We start from the raw sequence: 20,613 nt of genomic DNA on the forward strand, positions 1-20,613 counted from the left end.
TAGTAGCTGTTGTGCAAGAACCGAGCTCCCCATGGATAAAGTGTGTGTTCCAGACCAGCGTTCTCTTGTCCTCACCTGACATAACGCTCTCTGTTTTGTCAAAAGCATGTGTGAAATGGAGCTTGTGACCCCATTTTTCAAGTGGGATGAAACCCAGGACATTTGGAAGCTGGTAGTCTAAGAACAGCTCTGTTCTAGTGCCCAGAAGGTTTGTGTGAGTTGACTGCTCTGTCAGCTGTGAGGCAAGGAAGGAGCCAGAGAATTTGGTCAGGTCCTGATGGAAGGCCTTTTGGAGAAGACAGGAAGGCAAAATCTGACTGAAATAGTCCAGAGGTGCACCTTTCAGCCACTCCACTTGTCAGTTTTACTGAGTAATTGAAGAAGTAATGCTATGTAAGAAGCGACTGTTATTTATTACTATCAAGTAGACCATTTTGCAGGTGTTTAGAGGCTGTGTGATGAACACAACTAACATCAAGCTCCTGGTTTTTGTTAAGGAAGCAGAGGAGGAAATGCTCGGTTTCTGAAACTGCAGGGTCAGCATTCCTGTTTTTGTCCAGCCAACTTTGATTTTGCCATCCCAGTGCCTGGAAATGTTGTCTAAAGTTTCTCCCTGCCTGCTCTAAATACCAGTTAATTGTTCCACCATCCACTTGGGATACCTTCACGTGGGTGCCCTCCTTGGTGTTATTTAATAGTCAGCCTGCTCAGAGAAATCTTACTGGTCCAGTGAGCTCCCAGCCGTGCTAAGAAGGATGGAGAGAAACAGTAAAAGCCAGGAACTGGAAGGTGACTTGGTGAACGCAGGCATCTGAAAACCATGAGTACTGCTGGCGCAAAGTAAAGTAGGGGCAGGTTTTCTAAGGAGGTCTTTCTATTTACCTGATTTTTAAAAGAGGGATTTTACTGCCAAAACGTTATTGCTGGGCAGTGATTTCCAGAGACACTTTAACTGAGAGTTATGTAGTTCCCATCTCTGCCTTGAAATCTCTTCTTTCATTCCAAGTGTTTTATATCAATCAAGTTTTCAGAATTTGAAACTTTGTTTCTTATGTAGTGTGTCTTTATTTTATATACAACTTCCATATTGTTGATGGTTCTCCAGACCAATTGGCTGGTTGATGACTGTTACTCATAGCACTAAAAAAGCTGCCGCAGGCAAAAGGAACAAGATCCTACCAACTGTGAATAGAGGAGGGTAAATCAACCCTGTCTGAAATAACACAGCCTTAGACTGAGCCCTCTGAGTCAATATGCATCATACAATTAAGTCTTAATATGGCAATCATGACATAAGCAACCAAAAATCCTACTTAGATATACTATTTGTCACATGAGGTTTTTTTCCCAATTGAAAGTTTCCAGTAGGCTTTGCTTGGGTGTTTGGTACACTACCTCATCTTGGATTGTAGTAGAATGTTTCAGTGTGTGATATGGCAGTGTTCATCTTCCCTTGGAGTTACTAGATCCTTTCTTTCACATTTGTGTCTAGTCCAGTGTGTCCTTGGAAAAGAGTGGTGTTGTATATGCTTTTGTGATGCAGCTGCAAACACAAAGCTTGCTCTGTGTATGATAGGGTTGTTTCACCCTGCCCAGCCTTCCCAAATGCTTGTAGAGATAATCTTATATTTAGTAGTGGTCGTTTATTTTATTAATGATATTTACATGAATCACTACATGAGGAAAGGATGGGTTATAGCAGCAGATGCACTCTTTCCCTGGGCCTCCCAGGCTCCATGGGAGCTGCTCAGCTGCCTTGCCCATCCCTGCCTGTCCCTTCCTGTCTGGTGGACAGCACAGTGGTCCAGCAAAGGCCGTGTCTGGTCCCTCAACACACTTGGCTCAGCTTTGCTTTCAAGCCTGCAGCTGTTGTTCTGGCCAGTGAGGGGAAAATGCTTACAGTAACAGACAAGAAAACCTTTTTTTAGTCATCACTGTCTTATGAGGCAAATTGTATTCTTATAGTACAGTGAAACTCTTATTGAAATTTAAGTGATTTTTGTGGGTGTGTGGGTGTGTCTGTGGTCTGGATTTGCCTCTAATTCATCATCATGTGTTTGACTGCAAGGAACTTAATTGCTGGGAATGTGTTCAGCTGCATTATACAGACTGTGCTGCCATCTGCAGGAGGTGCTGTTGTAAAGAGAGAAAATTATTTGTTAGTGAGGTGGTGGTATTTTTTGGTGGTTGTTTTTTTCGTGGTTTTTTTTGTTGTTGTTTTGTTTGGTTTGGTTTGGTTGTTGTTAGATTTTTTTGATGGTGTTTTTGTTGTTGTTGTTGTATTTGGTTTTGGTTTTGTTTTTTCAGCCAGACATTTCTTTTAAATATGTGCTGTGGTAAAAAACACTGCAGGACACTTGGTGCAATACCAACCAGCAGAGTAAATGGCAGCCCATCTTCTTTTCCATTCATTTTCAGATGAGCCCTTTGGCATGTTGCAGTTGATTTTTCGATTGTGGCAGGGGCTTTTGTTGCCACTTCTTTATTCACAATTTCATTGGTTTTAAATGCTGTAATGGGTTGGGGGGCTGTGAATGAAAGAAAAACTAAAACTTCACTTGTGCTGACAATCCCCTAAGAATATCTCTAAAAGCCAAAGTATTCCAGTGGCAAATAGAAACATCAACTCTTTCCTTCCAAGGAGGGAGTTTTACCAAAATAGAAAAGATGATGTTCAAACATAATTTTTTTTTTAATAATAAAAAAGCCCAATAAAAGTCAAATGTGTCTTTTTTGATCAGCAGCAAAAAGACAAAGACCAGCCCTTTAAGTCAGATGCTGTAAACTGACCTTTGGAGAAAAAGGAGAGGTTTGAGCGGTTTTCCACAAATGCTAATGGCCTAGAAAACATGTTTACCCAGGGCTGGGGGAAGGCTGCTGCGCTGCTACCAGCTCAAAATGTCCGGAATGACACTTTCATTCACAGATGTCTTTCGTCTGTGCCTCAGAGGTCTGGGGTCAAAGCAGCACCGGCAGGCAGGTAGGCAGGGGCGAAAGGTTTGATCAGTCTGTGATGGCTCCGCTCGCTCTGCATTTGTCTCTGAGGTATTGCTGCCCGGGGGGGACAGTCGGGCTCTGGTCCTACTCACTTCCTATTATCCATGTGACTTGTCTCCGCCACGCTGGAGTCACTTTGATTTGCCTGATGTACTGCTTGACAAAGCTGGGTGATGGCTGAGAAGTGGATCCAGCTGCTCTGAAAAGCGCACACCTGACATGCCAGTCCTGGTGCGGGCACATCACGGGGAGCATTTTTTAATTCAATGTAATTTATGCATTCTTGCAGTCCTCTGTGTGCCTGGCCTGTCAGCCAGTGCCTAGATGAAGGCTGACAGTTGTCATCCAGGGCCTGAAGGTAGCCTCACATAATGACACATTAGACATACTAATGATGTTTTCTTCTGGCATAATGTTTTCTTCTCAACTTTCCTCTCTCCTCTCCCCCCGCTACCCTCTCCTCCCTCTCTCCCTCCCTCCCGACTACAGGGATGCTCAGGACACAAACACGCCAAGGAGACTGCGTCTGCAGAGAATGTGGAAAATGCTTTACCCAACCCGGTCACCTCAGAACTCATCAGAGGTCCCATGCAGGTACCTTTTCACACTTGCTCTTGCTTTCTTCCTTTCCCACTTGCCTGCTTTTGGATCTGGCTAACGAAATGCCAAGAATTATATTTCAGTTACCACGCTAACCTAAGTAATTCTAGTACCTAAATCTAATGGACAGGTTTTTTATTTTTATGGATATTGCTCTTGTTCTCCAGATATTGCTTATCTGATCCCTGCCCAAACCCCATAAAATTGCAATGCATTTAAGATAAGTCTGTTTGCAAATGTTTTATTTTAATTAGAGAGTAGGGTACTCAGAAATGAATATGCTAATGAATTCTGTTGCCACCAGCACAAATTGAAATCAAAGTACCCCTTTCAGCACAACATAAGGCTTTGTTTTGCCTCATCGTTGTTGTTGACAGGAACATTTTTGCGAGAAACGAGATTTTTCCACAGACCGGTCAGCCCTAAAATGGGAAATCCCCACCAGCCATTTTTAACCTGGCACGGTCTGTGGTTGAGGCTGTAGGAGGCTAAAGCCACCGGTGTCGAGAGACCTCCTGAGCATCGCGCGAGACAGTGAGACTAGCGGGTTCCTCCTGAAAAGTGTGAATGATGCATACATAAGCCAGTCTGATGCAAAATGACAGAGGCCAAATGGTAAGTAATGCAAGAAGAGGGTCCCTTTACACATGCACTGATAATTAATGTTGTCAGTGATTGCTTTCTTCCGCACCGAAGTCTGAATTAAAAAGGGCAGTGGCCCTAGGCTGCCATTAGCACACTCTCTTACAGTAAGTGTTACGGTAAATTGGTATTTTCCGGCCATAGGCTGGTAGCTGGTGTCTTTTTTTGAACGTGGTTAATCTGTAATGGTCTCAAATAATGTATACGCACTAACGAAGCTTGAATGTTCATCTGTTAACAAGCCCTCTTGTTCCCACAGTGGTATTTGAGTCTAATGGACTCCGAGGTACTGAAGTTCACACCACCTCCGCAGATGCCCCAAAACAAGTATGTTTTACAATTAATTGGATGTTTGGTTTTTAATGTGGTAGCTGGGAAAAAGTTGTGCAGTGATACTCATCACTAAAATACTGACTGTTTTATAACATGTATAAATAATAACAGTGTTGCTTGAGTTTTAGCTCTTAAATTTTTTAAGTGTTTTATCGAAGTCTGTTATATAGAGAGTCAGTTAATTGTAGAGCAGGTAGCTAGTGTTTAAATAAACATGTTACTGGCTTACTGGGACCTGTATGGGATAGGTAACTCTGTAATGCACAGTGATATGTAATAGTGAGTTAGAATGTAAAGAATTCCTAGAAATTATTTACTTTTGCAACTAGCATGTTTTCTATAGCAACAATACAACTAATATTTAGTCTGTATTTTTCTGAAGAGTACTTGTACCCCGATGTCCTCATATCTGGCCTTTGAAAGGCTCTCATCCTCCAGTTTCTGTGGCCTCTGTGTGGTGGTTTGCTTTCCTGTTTCTAGTATACAGAGTTTCCTGTCTTAACAAACACTTCTCAGCACTTTGAATTATGTATGACGAAGCTGTTACATAGAAAACCATTAAACTGAATTTGTTTTGTGTATCTTCTGTCTTTGGAGACCAGTGTCATGATCTGGATCTTCCCATTCCATCTTCCAGCTTGGCACGTGTATTTCAGGGCACACCTTCTCATGGGCAGTTTTATCGCCTTGTGAAACATCACTCACTTTTCCTTTCATCCGCATTTTTAGTGTAGTTTTGACTACAGCACTTTTCCTGTCCTCCTGTCTCTTATTAAACAATTGCAGATGGTTTCAGCCACGCTTAGAGAATGCATCTCCATGCTAGTCCCTCCTTCATGAAGTTCAGGAGTTGGTTTCTGCTCACTCAGTTAACATCCTCGCTGGGCACCATGTCACATAGTTCATATGCTGCACCCTTCATGGAGACTCTGAGCTCCTCTTTTGCTCATCTTTCCAGCCCAAAGGCTATGTGGGAAGCCCAGCCACTGCCACAGGAGTATCTGAGTTGCTGTCAGGTCGTAGAAGTGGCCAACAACTCTTCTCATAAAGCTTTCAGAATGGCTTAGCACTTAAGTAGGTGTTGTGAGCAATGTTTGCTTGGCTTTTGTGGGATAGTAGCAGCAAAGTTATGCTCTAGTTGGAGAATTAGATGAAAGTGCTCTACTTCTGGTGTTTATCTAATAGAATTGTGCAAGGGCATACCTCTCAGTAGAAGCATGTGGCAGAGTGAAACACTGCAGCTCTGCAAACTAGCTCAACTAGTCTTTGGTTCTCATAGGTTTAGTAATATAGATTTAGTAAACCTAAGCATCTTTAAAATGCTCTTTCATCTTTTTGTGCTCGTGATGTTGTCTCGTGTAGTTGATATAAGGCATCTGGGCTTTTTTCCTCTGAAAGACAATATAAGGTCAAAGCTGAAAATATATTTCCCAAAAATTCTGAAATGGGTGTATCTATCCAAAAAAGAGATTTGACAGCCCAGCCTGCATCTGGACTCTTTTTGTAATTTGGATTGTATTACTGCACAATAAATTTACTCATAATCTTGTCTTTGTAAACTACTGCCATGCCAGAATTTATTGACTAGCTTCTTCCACAGCAAATGTAGTTTGCTCTTGCAGTCTCAGTCTGTGTCAATCTGTCTTCGAAGTATTTGATTAAATTACAGCATCTCTCAATATAGCAGAATGCTGGGTTGGGGTTAGCTTCATGAATCGCTTCGTCTCTTGCCAGTCAGTTTGTCTTCCACAGAAGCTGCGCTATGATCACTTCTCCGGGAGATAGTTTCCTTTCTTTTGCCTTGTTTCCTCCTCAGTATCAGCCTTTGTCTTGGTTTGTCAGCATCTGTGTCGCTTAGGATTATTCACTTGTCTGCTGTTTTACTCGTTCCCGTCGTGAGCAGGCTTTGTGCTCCCCCAGAAGACTCCAACTGCGCAGTCCCTGGGCGCTAGGGAGGGAAAATGCACTCATTTCTACCTGCAGCTGTAGGGGCCTTTAGAAGCACAGAAACAAGCTTGCGTTGAGAACGATGCCTGCAGCATTCTGATAACATTACGTTTTCCTACATTAAACATTGTCACTCCGTGTCTTCATTTCATTTCTTAATTGGGGACAGATCTGTTCATGAGTGTTTAAGGTGTAAAGTCAGTTCAAGTTACAGAAGGGCCATACACATGCTCCGAGCAAAGAAATGTTAGTTACCACATATGGTAGCTTGAGAATGAAAGGGCTTTTTTTTTTAATGTTAAGTGGAAATGATTCACTTTACATAATGTTTTCTCCTCACAGGTAAAATGTTTTCCCCTGACTAGTCTGCTAAAGAGTAGAAATATTAACATTAGTGTTTCACAGTTCCCCCGTTCCCTTCAGTAGTCAACCAGATCATCTCAAAAGGTTTCCTTTACAAAAGAATGTTAGGTAGGGCTTTTAAAGTCCCCCAGCATAGTAGCTTATGACAGTGCTACATTATATAGCAGTTTTCTTGTAGAATAATTCTAATTGTGCATGTTAAAAATAGGATCTAAAGGAAGGCTTTTTCAAAAATGAGCCAGTTAAATCTATATTTAGGTGTCTAAATAGGAAACCTACTTCAGTGTAGTGAACTACCTACAGGAGATGCAGGTGTTCAGCATTACTGGAAAGCAGGTGGCCTACAGGGCCGTGTGAAGAAGACTATACACACCCAGTTTTGAGAATATTAGTGTTAGGCTGTGCTTCATTCTTTGTTATCAGCACCAATAAAATATATTAAAAAAAGGTGGGAAATAAGGTGTTCATTTCCTTCGTGACATTAATTTCTGCTTTCTGCTACCTGAATGCTTTAAAAAAATAAATAAGGACATATTCATATAAAATGAATTTCCCAGCAGCTCTGGAATATTTTTTACTCTTCTTTGTCTAAAGGGCAAAAAATGCTCATTACTTATCCCAAGTCAATACAATCTGTGCAAAGACATGTATATTCTCTTGAAATGCTGCCATATTAAACATACTGAATATTCTGAATATTTTTATAAATGCTAAATATCCCAATATATCCATAATTAAGCTTGCTTATCCACAATGAATATGTATCTTAGTTTGGAATACATTGAGCAGCATCTAAAGACCTGATTTGGTAGGCATGAATTCGGGGAGCGCACTCCAGTTGCTTTTATATATGGCAAGACAAAAGCTGGCTCCCCTTTGGAAGGGTCCCTGTGACCATGTGAGTCTTGAAGCTGCTGCAGCTCTGGAAGCAAAGCTCTCCTAAAGCTTGGGGTCATTTCAGAGACATTGCCTGATGCTGCAGAGTTGCAGCCAGAAGTCCAATTCCCAGGTGCATTCACAGATGCAGGAGCCAGTCTCTAGCTTGCTTTTGCAAAATGGTGATAGCGGTGGTAGTAATTTCTAATACATATGTTTTGCGTTTATCTTCTTCTGTTGCTTTTTAAAAAAAAAAAAAAACATATAAAAACTTGGCCCGCTTTAGGAATACAGTTTATCAGTGCTGTGTCAAACAACATGCTCTAAAAATTTTGAGGAACAAGTAATTGGCTGTTCAAAAGGCATGATTTACTGGTTAGCAGTGAGGAAGAGTTCTGTCTAATTGAGAGTGTATAAATATATATATATATATATATATATATGTGGAACATACTTGCAGTGCTGGAGCCAGAGACACCAAGTTCTTAGCCTTTTGTGTGAGTGACACAAGCAAAACCCCCAAACCTCCAACCTTGGCATTCTCTAGAAAAACACACTTTTACATGCAGAAAGTTAATTAAAAGCTGCAACCCAGAAAAAACCAAAACCAACAAAAAACAACAAACAAACAAACAAACTCCCCCCAAAAAAACCCAAACAAAACCAGACAGTAAATATCATGGGTATCTCTCCCCAAGCCAGCAGTCAGTGATGGTCCTTTTCTGTGAGAGAGCTCTGGACACCACAGTTCTTGGGCCTCATTGACTGAAGAGAGAGGGGCACAGTAGGTCTGGCATGGCAGGAATGAACCACCTTCATTAAGGAGTTAATGAGCCTTAATTTTCTCCACTTTAAGTGTGTTAAAACATTTCTTGCAATGTTCGATACTTGAGAGACCATAAATGTGAGTAGTCAGAATTTGGGGGGTAGGCAGTTTGGAAACACTGTATATATATACATGTATATTGTAAAGGAGCTTGGGGAAAAGGCTGGGGGCATCTGTTACCTCTAGTGTTTTTAAAAAGTCCAGCAGCACTACAGCCCTTCTTGTCCTAGAACAACTTTGGAGAGAAGGGGAGGAGAAGAAAAAACCCCCACAGATGAAAAAGTTATTTAAACCATTTGTTTCTGAGTTTGATTGTTTTTTGTGGGTTTTTTCTTTTTTGCATTTGAAATTTTAGCACTGTCTGTTTAGAAATCCTATTTATGACATTTGTTCATATGAAATGTCTTGCCCCAGTTCCTTGCAGAGTTTCTGCTAAAGATCATGATTAATAGTTCAGTCCTCATTATTGCAAATGTTATTTTTAAATAGTTATTCTGAGAACAAGAATTCCATTAATCAAAATAATAGATAATGAACAAATAAATGGCAACCTAATTTGTCTCGTTCATACATATGGAGATTATAATGCAAACAATCAAGGAATCGTGGAGGCTGCTGTACCAGCATCTGAGTAATATGCATGTACTGTATGGCTGTTAGTTTATGACTGTTATAGGCAGGATTAGCAGCTGTAGTTCTTGTCCCAACATTTTCCCCTTGCCAGCAAACTGGAAAGGTATCTGTGCTCTGAACTGATTATTGTGATTTATTTCAATGTCATACAATAACCTGTCTCCAATATATTGACATGCACACAAACTGATATTTCCTGTTAACTGGTGAAAAGCCCTAGAAGTTGGTATGAAAGCAGCTTTCGGCATAGAAACTGCAGGTTTCATTTATGCAAAAGCCCTGCTATTTTTCCCCCCTCTAAAACACTGCAAGTGTAGAAAACCTACTTCTTAAAATGGTAAACTTCTTCACCCTTTAGGAAGAATACAGTGCAGCTGTGTCAGTTGGTTAAAGTCTGACTGACCACTGGGGTTGGTACAAGGATGAGGGGGTGAGCTGCTGGGTGGGTTTTGGCACACGGGAAGCTCAGATTCTGTTTCCCGTTGGTTGTCATCAGAGAGGTCTGGCTGCCTGCTCCCAGCCACCCTGCACCTCATAGCCAGGTGGGGTTTGGAAGCTGGAAGGAGGACGGATGATCCCGTTCATGGTCCCCGGGTGTGTGGTCCATGGGTGCGTGGTGCCCAGACCCGCAGGGCACCCCTCCGCCATCTGGCACCCCACAGGCTATCCATCCCCAAAAAGCACCCCTAATCACACCCCTTTTTTCAGTTCTCACCCAGGGAAACTGGGGCAAGGCGCCTGCCATCCCTTCCCCTCTCTTCCTCCCTCTCTCCTCCCCCGGCTCAGCAAAACCCTGCCCTGCTCCCCCATGTACGGAGAGCTGGTTTGATACGAGACGTTTTAATGATGAATGCCTCCTCTTGGAATTGTGGCTCTGTCTCTCAGGCATGATGCAGCCACGCAAAAATGTAAAGCATCTTTCTTGGTTTACTGCAGGAAATTCAGCATCCAACTAAGGAAGTTTTATCACATCTCTCACTCAGTTACTGTTTCCTACATTTCAAATATACTGCAGTCTGTACAGCAGCTTTTTTTTTCTTTAATTTTGTTGCAAATCTTTCAGACTTAAACCAAACTTTGACTGGTAAATGTCATGAATCTCAGGCCAGGTTTAATTAGGAATTTTCTAAATCTATTAACAAAAGAGATGCACTTAATACATTATGTCAACCAGAGCTGGGCTTTCGTTAGCTATTTTGAGGGCTGCCATAGGCACAGCTTGAAACTTGCTTGGATTTTACATGGGTGCCGTATTTTATGTTGCATTAATTTAAAATGGTCTGTTTCACTTCATCAAGACTTTAGCTTAAGGATAATGCATTTATGTAAGATTAATCTTGCCATGTTGTTTTAGGATCAGGATTGTAAACCGCATTGTTCCGACAGTGATGTTCTAAATGTCATTTTAAAGCTTTTCTTGGGAGCTGCAGGCTCCCACTTATTCATGATGTTATCTTTAATTTCACTTGATTTCAGAATATCCCTGCTATTTTTTTCAACATGGTAATTATTCATGAAAATTGGCCAAAAAAATAAAAGGAAGATGACATGACGGGGCAGGGGGGAAGAAAAGGCTGCCTTAATATTTGACAGACCTGCGCCAGAATTCAGTTTCTCTTCCTTTAGCTGCCCCTGTGACCTCAAACTTCAGCCTTTTTAAAATGCTCATGTAGTTACGAATCCCTTTTGGCTCGCTCAAAATTCCTCTTTTTGGAGGTCTCTTCCTCCCCTCCTTGTTCTCAGCCTTTTCTGAAGTGCTCCATGAAATGCTATTACTTGCTCTTCTGAGCCGTCAGGGACTTTGTATGGGCCTGACACACTTTGTCTTGCTGGAGGTGATTAAAAAAAAAAGCCAAAAAACTTGTGATGTGGTGGGCCAAAATGGACGTACGTGATGCTAATAAAGGGTAAGGAGCACCAGCAGGGCTTGCTGGAGGGTTATGTGTGGGAGCAGAGGCAAGAATGAGCTTTATTTTTTCTTTCTTTTCCCCCTGTGTCATCCTTGTTGCAGGGGAGAGACCACGGCGCTGCGGAGGTTGCCCACACGCTGCCTCTCCGGAAGGGCACCTAGAGCCCCATCGGAAGAGCCCCCCCATGCTGGCAGCCCCCAGCCCGAGGGGCAGCGGGGGCAGCCCCCCGCGCAGCCGCCCCGCAGCCCCCCACCAGCCATCGCCTCAACCGGAGCCCCTGCACCAGACGGAAACCAGTGCTCGGCGAGGAGGGGGGTGCCTCCGCGCTGTTAATCATTTTAAAATAAATGAAGATGCTACACGAGATATATATAAATTGACGTACTAATCAGTCCCACGGTTCCTTATTTCCTTTATAATAAACAGTGGAGTTGGCAAGCGCTGTGGCAGCACAAGGCATCTATATTAATCAAGAGAAGTTTGAGACACTGGAAAAATTAAACTTTATGTGATTTGGACAGCATGAAGAAGTTAAGCACTGTAACAAAAACCTCCCTGATGCTCACAATGACTATTTGATACATGTGAAAAACAGCAGTGGATTCGAGGGCTGGAGAAGTATTAATTAATGAAACTGCCACTGCCTGTCATGCTGAAAAGCAAATTTAGAAAAAAAAAAAAGAGAGGAAGAAGGGGGGGGCGGTGCAGGGAAAAGGTGGCATTCGGTGCTGAGAAAGCAATGCTTGATGAAGGATTAAAGGGACTAAAGAGAAAGACCGTCATTCTGCAATGGTTTGTTTCATTACAGTTTGGGGACCACTTGCATTTCTAGTGCTCTCGCTCTTGACTGCGCACCATTAATAGTATGTGAATATGGAAATTGAAACACTTCCAGAGAAAAGCTTCTATTCGGCTTTGGAAAAGAAAAGCTAGTCGAACACTAAGAAAAAGAAAAAAAGACGAAACAGGCTTCTGTATTTTACTCTCAGGACCTTTTTTTTTTGTAACAGGGCTACTTTCTTCGACCTGATCACAAAGGAGGTCTTCATGTTTTTAAAAAAATAATAAAAAAAAAAAAGAAATAAGAAAATTAAAATGCTCAGCTGTCTAACACCGCTGATCTCTGTGTTTGGAAGAGAAAAGGTGTCCGTGAACAAGTTGAGGCAGCCCTGGGTCCGTAAGGTCCTCTCTGCTCCGGCACTGGGTTCAGCAGACCAGCTACCGCTCCTCCCTGGGCCCGGTGATGTTTTGGAAAGACGAGGAACTTCTTTTGTGGTGGCAGGTTAATGCTCATATAAATGTGTCCTGTCTTGTACTTGGTGATCACTGGTGGTGTTAGGAAAAAAAAAGAATCAAAAAAGAAAAAAAAAAAAAGCTTTATATACCTCTTCTACAGTAACTCTTTAACTGCAAGTTTTCAAGGTGGGGTTGTGGCACATAACAGGTTGTTAAACCATGCAGTGTAAGCAATTAAAAATGTATTCCACAGATATAAATATGTTCTTTTCTTATTGCTGTGACACTATGTGTGATGGTAATATTTCTGAGAGTTTCAGATTTTGCACATATAATTTTATGCATTATCAAAAGTTACTGCTGCCTTGAAAGAAAATGTTCTGTGAAAATTTTTGCAAAAGCTTTACTAGTTTTTTTTTTTTAAATTGTAACATTTTGTAAAGGCAGAAAATGGATTAAAAAAAAAACCTAGCATGCTAAATATATTTTTCAAAAAAAGCAATAATTTTACATGTACAGAAATGATGCTAACCTTTAATACAGGTGAGAGCAACAGTTTACTTAATACAATAACGGAATAGTGCTGTTTTTGTAGAAATGGGCTTCTGACACAAAGATTTGTTTAAAAAAAAAGCAGAAAAAACCTTAAAGTGTGATCTTTCTGTTCTAACAGTTTTGGTGGGTGGGGGTTGCTTTTTTAAAACAATCTAGTCAGTAATTGGTTCTGGATACTACTTGTTACTTGTTTTAAATTACTTGACAGTTTTTGTCTACTTCGCAACACTTGCAACAATGCAAATTAACTTTCTTATGTATTTTTTTTAAGCTAGTTTTTCTCTATGCTATTACACCAGATGTATACCAGAATTCTCTGTAAGTCTCGGTGTAGTTAGGAATGTCTGTGCAAATACTTACACGTGACTGTAATTAACTGTTCTGTGAAGTTATTTTGAGGGAGGTCGCATAGACACATTCCATTGTACACCAAAAAAAAAGGAGGAAAAAAAAGAAAAAAATGTAATATTTTGCTGTGTTGCTTAATGATGATCATTTTGGGTTTGCACTAGCTTTCTCCATTTGTTTTGTTTTGTTTTCACTTTTGTTTTGTTGCTTTTCCGAGTCATATTTTCCATGAGTGAAAGTAATGGTGTCAGTTCAGGAATGCACAAAAGCTAGTTGCTTAGCCTATTTGTTTGTGTTTTAGTTATTAAAAACTCTTCTGTACCCAAAATGGCACAAAAGTGTAGTGTACATTTGTAATCCTTTCTTTTCTTTTTTAACCATATTTTTTTGAAAGCTGATCTAGAAAATCTGAGTTAATATTTAGAGCCAAAAGCTTCTTTTCTGGAGCTTTTCTTCCAGAATCTCTGACAGAGAAGCCAGTGTTGTCACTGCCATTACCAGGGTACTAATCAGCAAAATTTACAATCATAATTTAGCTCCATGAAAAACAACAGTAGAGGAAATCAGTTTAAATAATTATATGCCGTGTATAGGACAGAAATGAGATTTTCACTTAATTAAGCAAGGAATAAGGGTGGGTGGGGGAAAACCAACCCTAAAGATGATCTGTTTTCAGGGGCAAATCCCACAATTTCTATTTTCTTCTTTATTATTGTATTGTATTGATTTGTTATTTTAGTTAGGCCATGGTATTTAAAATTAGTTGTGTTCCTTATTTATTTAGTCAACGGGCTTTGACCAGCTCTTTTAAGCAACGCGATAACTTTTCTTTGGCATGACACGCTTCCTGTGAAGCCCTTTTATGACTGTTACAGGGACTTTCTACTACCTCTACCAATCTACTGTTTCTTCTTCTTAACAGGTTTTTATGGTGTTGCGAGTCTAATGTAACTAAGACAATAAAGGGTTTGATTATCTATGCTGCAGATTCTCAGTGTATCTGCCATCTCTCGCTTTCTCTCTCCCTCTTTCTGGTTTTGGTGTGGTTTGTTATAGCTAAGGTGTAGAAGATCTATTTATTATAGCTGAAGTGAAAGAAGGACCTTCTTTGCCAGAGTATTTTTGTATCCTCGGTGTTGTGCACTGACCAAAAAGTCAAACTTGGAGACACTTTTTCCACAGAGTTAATCAGCTACTACGTTGCCATCATGCTGTTTGCATTCTTGAAATTCCTTCTGTCAGAAATGCTATGAATAAGTCGGTACATACTGCAAAATGGAAAGCAAATTAGAAAGCCAAAACAGCTTTTAGTTTTGTATTTCAAAACCACTTAAAGTCCTTAGTAAAAAACCTTAGTGTCAATTGCTGCCCCCATCTATGGAAGACCCTGCTTACATGAAAACAAAATTATTCTTTAGAAAATAGCATCTTCTGTTGATGCAAAAAAAAGTGTTCTGCTGCTGACTGTCAGTTAAAAATCTCTCACTGGAAGGATTTCCAGGCATTGACATCGTGTTTTGTGGTCACCCCTGTAAATGTGTCACCACCTCCCAGTACTGTGTGGTGCCGTGCATTGTGGAGCACACACGTACATTTGTCATACTTGAGTCGTGTTACAAAATCACATCCTTGTAGTGGGAGTGTGTCCTCCCATTTGCTCGTGTTCGTGCTCGAAGGGTCCATGACCTGCGTTGGGTTTTATTCTCCCTCCTTGCTGCATTCCTGGGCTGAGCCAGTTAGAGCAGATCTCAGCAGCTCCAGCAGGGTTGCTGGGATTCATTGGCACATTTAGGGATTTATCCTTGAAAAAAACAATACGTGGCGAGAAGACCTGGAATGAAGCAAGAGGTAACTTCTTTATTAGGTTCCTGCTGCATAAAATGTGTCGGGTTAAAAATCGGAAAAGTTGAGTTTTGTGTCAAATCACATTTCTCCCTCCCTCTGCAAGCCAGTGTTTTTTAAGCCAGCAGTAATGTGCCAAGGACTGAATTGCTCAGAGTCCTCTTCCCTCGTGTCCCTCCCTTCTCTTTCGCTGTGTGTGACAGCCCTGCACTTCAGGGCAGTTCACTGGTTGGAGGCAAAGCTCGTGTGGATTCACTGGGAGTTTATAGTGCAAGGAGTGACTGGTAGATTCCAGTATTTAGAGAGGAACTCAAATGAAACAGAGTCCATAAATATATATAAATATTCCTCCCACTGTAGCTTTTCATTAATTATAAATTATGAAACAACTATTTCTGGAGTAGCTAGGGATGCAAAACAGTGGAAGATTAGTGGGAGCACAGACGTACCCCCCTGTTGACTGATTTCTGTGGGGCTGTGCTTATGCCGACATTCTTGAGACGCACTATAACCGTGCAGCGACATCCTTAGTTGTCTTAAGGTAGAGAGTAGCTGTCACAAACTTATTTATAGTAGCACCTCTGTTTTTTTCTTCAGGTTCATTAGTGCTGCTTTTGGGAGAAAACCAACTAATACAACCCAACCCTAATCCCTCCCCTCCCCCAAATTTCCTGTCATTCAGAGCTGGTTGGCAAATAACAAACCACAGATGAAAAAAAATCCTTATGTGCTGGATATAAACAAGTATTATTTCCAAATGGATCACCTCTTAGTACTGAAAATGAGGGACACTTGCTATTCAGTGAGAGAAAAGGATCTTGTGTTGGGAGTAGGAAGCAGGCACAGAACAGGGGGATGCATTTGTTGTGGCTTTGAATAAAGGGATCAAGAGCATTAGTGTGATGCAGATCAGAGGGTCTGAGTCCTTGGGCGGATGTTCCCCACAGGGCCATTAAAAAAAAAAGGAAGGAAAAAACACGAAAGATCAGTAAGGGACTAAGTTTTGACCCTCTGGAATTCAAGGAAGTATATGGAAGACTATGTATGAGAAAGGCTAAAGCTGAGGACAGGACTGAGGAGAAGCCAGGAGTGGAGTGAGAAGTTTGTAGGAGAATCATCAAAGAGTGGAAAAATTCCCAGAAAGGGTGAAGTCGACAACGAGAAAGATCAAAAGGTTGTGGAGATGGAGCAGAAGCTCTGAAACCTAACATCTCACTGCAAAGGGCTTCTGTTGGGATGAAAGGGAGGAGCGACAATGAAGGCAACTTCTAGAGGGATGGATTGGAAATCAGAAAAAGTCACGTAATTTAAACTTGGTGAATCATCCTATTGTGTAAAAATGTTATTTTCTGGCATGAGCCTGAGTGATGTTCTGACAGAAAATAAGGCCATGCCTTTTTGGATCTTTATTCCCTCGACTGATGGGTGAGCTAGAGTTAGAAGTATAATTATGAGTAGTTGAGGCTGGACTGAAGGGTCTCTCCAATACCCAAGGGATTTTGAAAAGCATATTGCTCTTTTTGAGAAACAAGCAGATTCTGATTAGCCCCAAGCAGGAAGGAAAAAATAAAAGAAAGAAAAACAGGGCAGGCAAGAAGGCAAAGTGTTGTAAGGAGATGCTGAACTGGAGCAATCCTTTGAGGATGCTAGAGGGTACATTCAGATAGTATTCTCTACTACAGGATATTTTAAGATGCCCCATAGTATGTTGGATAGAAGAGCTGGGATCCTCAAAGCTGTTAAGAAAAAACATTCAATATTGAAATGGCTTCAGACACTTGACTGTCTCCTTTCTGAGATGCTTTGTATCTCAAATTTAAATTGTGGTTCATGTAGGATGGGTACAGATGGCTTGATTTGTTTGTTCCTGTGTCATCAGTGTTCTCTACAAAGGTGAGTTGTCAAGAGTATAGAAAATGTGAGGCACCCATGTTCCATTTCTCTAAGTGAAAATCTCTGCATGTCACATTTCATCATCATCAACCCAAGTACCACAGGAAACCTAGAAGATTTTTCTAAGCAGAGAAAAATGATTTATTTGTCTTCTAAATATTCTTTGTTCTGGCAAGACATGAAATAAAAGGGACACCGGCCTTCCAGTTCATCTTAATCCCGGAATTCAACTTACTTTTCTGGCACAGGACAGTGTTGTGCCTTGCCTGGGACAACTAATGAGCCACTTGTGGTTTCTGAGACCTACGGCTTGGAACAGAGCGGTGGAGCAGTGCTGGGGATCTCCCTTGGCAAAGGTAAGTTGTAAACTAAACAATTTATTGATTTTCCCACAAGTTTTTGTGAGAGTTATGCTGATGCTGCAGGGATGCAGGGTCATTTCTTCCAGATGGGAGCCAGCAGTGGGAGGTCACTGTGGTCAGCTCACCCACAGAGGACCACAGACTTAAATCATTACTGGTTTGCTGGCTACTGCTTTCCCAAACTTTTCAAATTCATGTGTTCCTCTCCTTCTCCGTCAGGGGGCACAGGTGCAGGTGGTGGCTTGTGCCATGGAGGAGGTGACATTGTCAGAGCAGTGGTGGGAACGAGCAGCTGGGAAAAGTTTCTGTCATCAAAAAGTCCACATCAGGGGTGTGCCAGGAGTCCTGTCCCTTCTATCGGGGTTTTCTCCCCACCTCTTCTGTTAGATGGCAAATCAGTTGTGTGGCCTTGCTCCAAGTAACATGCAAAAGCCTGCTGTGGATATGGGAACAATGTTTTTTCCAAAGTTTTTTTATTTTCAAATATTGACAGAGAGAGCAACCCTGGACTGCAATGCTAGAGAGCCAGTCTAGAGGAAGTCTGGTGCAGATGTGGTATTGAGCGCATTTGATATCTGTAGGAATGGTACGTGTACTGGCAGGCTTCACAGGCCTTTTGCAGTGTCAGACCTGTGGAAAATTTGCTAACTAAAAGGTGGAATTATGTGGAAGTTTGCTCAGGTGCTCGGTCTCTGGTTGCTCCTCATCCCTGCATTGAGAGGGCAAGTCTGCCTGCTGCCACTGGCCCTGGGGTGGTGAGGGGGGGCATGCACTTGCTGTGTCCCCAGCAGTGATACATGTGCTTTTAGGCTCCTTTCCCTGACCCACTTGCTTCTCCAGCTCACAGCCAGCAGCCACTGCTTGCTCACGTCCTGTAAGCCACATGGGATCATAGAATCATTTTGGATGGAAGAGACCCTTAAGATCATCAAGTCCAACCATAAAATAACTATAGCATTAAATCTTGTTCCTAGGAACCTCTTCTATACGTCTTTTAAACACCTCCAGGGATGATGACTCCACCGCTTCCCTGGGCAGCCTGTTCCAATGCCTGACAACCCTTTCTGTGAAGAAATTTTTCTGAGTATCTGATCTGAAGCTTCCTTGGTGCAACTTGAGGCCATTTCCTCTTGTCCTATCATTTGTTACTTGGGAGAAGTGACCATCCCCCTCCATGCTACAACCTCCTTTCAGGTAGTTGTAGACAGTGATAAGGTCTCCCCTCAGCCTCCTTTTCTCCAGGCTAAACAGCCCCAGTTCCCTCAGCCGCTCCTCATCAGACTTGTGCTCCAGACCCCTCACCAGCTTTGTTGCCCTTCTCTGAACTCTCTCCAGCACCTCAATGTCTTGCTTGTCATTGAGATGCACAAAACTGAACACAGGATTTGAGGTGCAGCCTCACCAGCGCCAAGTACAGGAAAGGCGATCACTTCCCTAGCCCTGCTGGCCACACTATTCCTGATACAAGCCAGGATGCTGTTGGCCTTCTTGGCCACCTGGGCACACTGCTGGCTCATATTCAGCCAGCTGTCAATCAACACCCCCTGGTCCTTTTCCCACAGACAACTTTCCAGCCACTCTTCCCTGAGCCTGTAGCGCTGCCTGGGGTTGTTGTGACCCAAGTGCAGGACCCGGCACCTGGCCTTGTTGAACCTCATGCAATTTGTCTCAGCAGTGCATCCATCAGGACAGAGCCATGAAAAGAACCAAGACTAGTCAAAGCCCTGACATTGAGGAGGGCATCTCTGCTTTGGCACAACTGTTTTTGGTTGGAAGAGACCCTTAAGATCATAAAGTCCAACCATAAACTGTTTGCTTGTTTTTGTTTTGTTTTGTTTGTTTGTTTTTAAATTTCATTTTGTTTTGCACCATCTGTGCAATGGGAGCAGCCCAGCAGCCAGCAGCCCCCAGCTCCTTTAGCTGGGGAGGTGTATCAGGCCTCCCTGCACGGCATGAGTGACTTGAGACTCTTGGGCAGTGATTTCTGGAAAAGCTCATTGCCACTCTATGGTCACCCTTTGCCAGTAAGGGCTCCCTAGCATCTGGCCAGAGGTCATTTATTGGCAGAAGTGACCTGCAAGAAGCCTGTAGGAACTTCATGATGTAGGCTGACCACAACGTTAGGGTTAAACCCAAGCAGATCCAAGGGAAATTCTGGTAAATTCACCATTTGTAATTGCTGAAGATAATCTTATGGGTGATTGTATAGATCTGGTTCTTTGTTTAGTGTTGTACATGATGTTTGACAAAGCCATTTTCCAGCTACAGTGTTGAGGGTAGGGGGAAGTAGTGAGCAAGTATCAAAAATTACATTGGCTTTTCACTTGCTGCTGGAGAGGCTGATAATTTACTTCATAGCATGTTGTTTATGGGCTGCTCCATTTCCTACACTGCCCCTGGAAGTTTTAGTGTTTTCAGGTTTAGAAACATCTAAGGGATTCCATGTTACTTTACTTATTTTTGTCTCCTCCAATAGCACACAATGTGAGAAATTACATGGACTTTGAGGCGAAGCACGTAGAAGGGGAGTAGTCCAAGTGACAGCAGTGTTGCTGTCCTAAACATTAAATTGTTTTATAACTGAGTTCGTTCTCCTTTGCATTCGTTCTGTTAAATAAACAGTGGCTTATTAAAATGAGGCACAGCTGGAGGCACTACTAAACCCACCTGAATACAACCTCGAGTTGTATTTTCTGAATATTTCACAGAAAATGAATCTTTATAAAGATTTTGAGAGTTTTTAGAGAAATAAAAACAATCTCCTAAGTTTAGAGGAATTATTTTGGTTGTAGCCAGCATTACAGTGCTTCAGGAATTTGAACCTGAGCGCTGAGGTGGCATGGGTAGAAGCACCAGGGCTGTAAACCTATCTACATGTTGGTCACATTATTATTGAGGCTGGTTTGGTAAGTATGGCTCCAGGGAGTACAGATGCCTCACAGGGTGACCTCTGGTCATTTTTCATACTACTTCTAGCAAAATAATTTTCTTCGTAAGATTATAGTTTCTTTTCTTATATAAAGGGCCTCTTAGGTATGTGTCTGTCTGTGCTGGGCACTGTGTAGTAAGAGACCTTTTCTGGTGCGAAAGCTGCATATGGGTTGCCATGCAGAAGTGACTCTGGGCTGGGCCTGAAGGCAAATTCACCCTCTGCCCACCTTGCTTACCTGTTCGAGCGCCTTTAAGCTGCCTGTGAGGCAAAACTAGCTGCTGCTTTGAGAAATGAGGTGCAATGCCCAGGGGACATGCA

The 20,613-nt window shown here is 42.0% G+C and overlaps 1 protein-coding gene across 3 annotated transcripts in view; it reads left to right on the top strand.

The window, feature by feature from the left end:
• The window catches only part of ZNF516 (zinc finger protein 516), a 105,106-nt gene extending 90,854 nt beyond the window's left edge, over positions 1 to 14,252 (top strand). For all 3 annotated transcript variants that reach the window (XM_065053009.1, XM_065053007.1, XM_065053008.1), the window contains exons 4-6: positions 3,487 to 3,591; positions 4,499 to 4,566; positions 11,229 to 14,252. In XM_065053009.1, coding sequence (XP_064909081.1) covers positions 3,487 to 3,591; positions 4,499 to 4,566; positions 11,229 to 11,288 — 233 coding nt within the window. In that variant the 3' untranslated portion in view covers positions 11,289 to 14,252. The remainder of the gene's footprint in view (positions 1 to 3,486; positions 3,592 to 4,498; positions 4,567 to 11,228) is intronic.
• Positions 14,253 to 20,613: the final 6,361 nt, after the last annotated feature.

The sequence above is a fragment of the Columba livia genome, chromosome 2, assembly GCF_036013475.1.
Source record: "Columba livia isolate bColLiv1 breed racing homer chromosome 2, bColLiv1.pat.W.v2, whole genome shotgun sequence".
Classification (NCBI taxonomy): Eukaryota; Metazoa; Chordata; class Aves; order Columbiformes; family Columbidae; genus Columba; species Columba livia.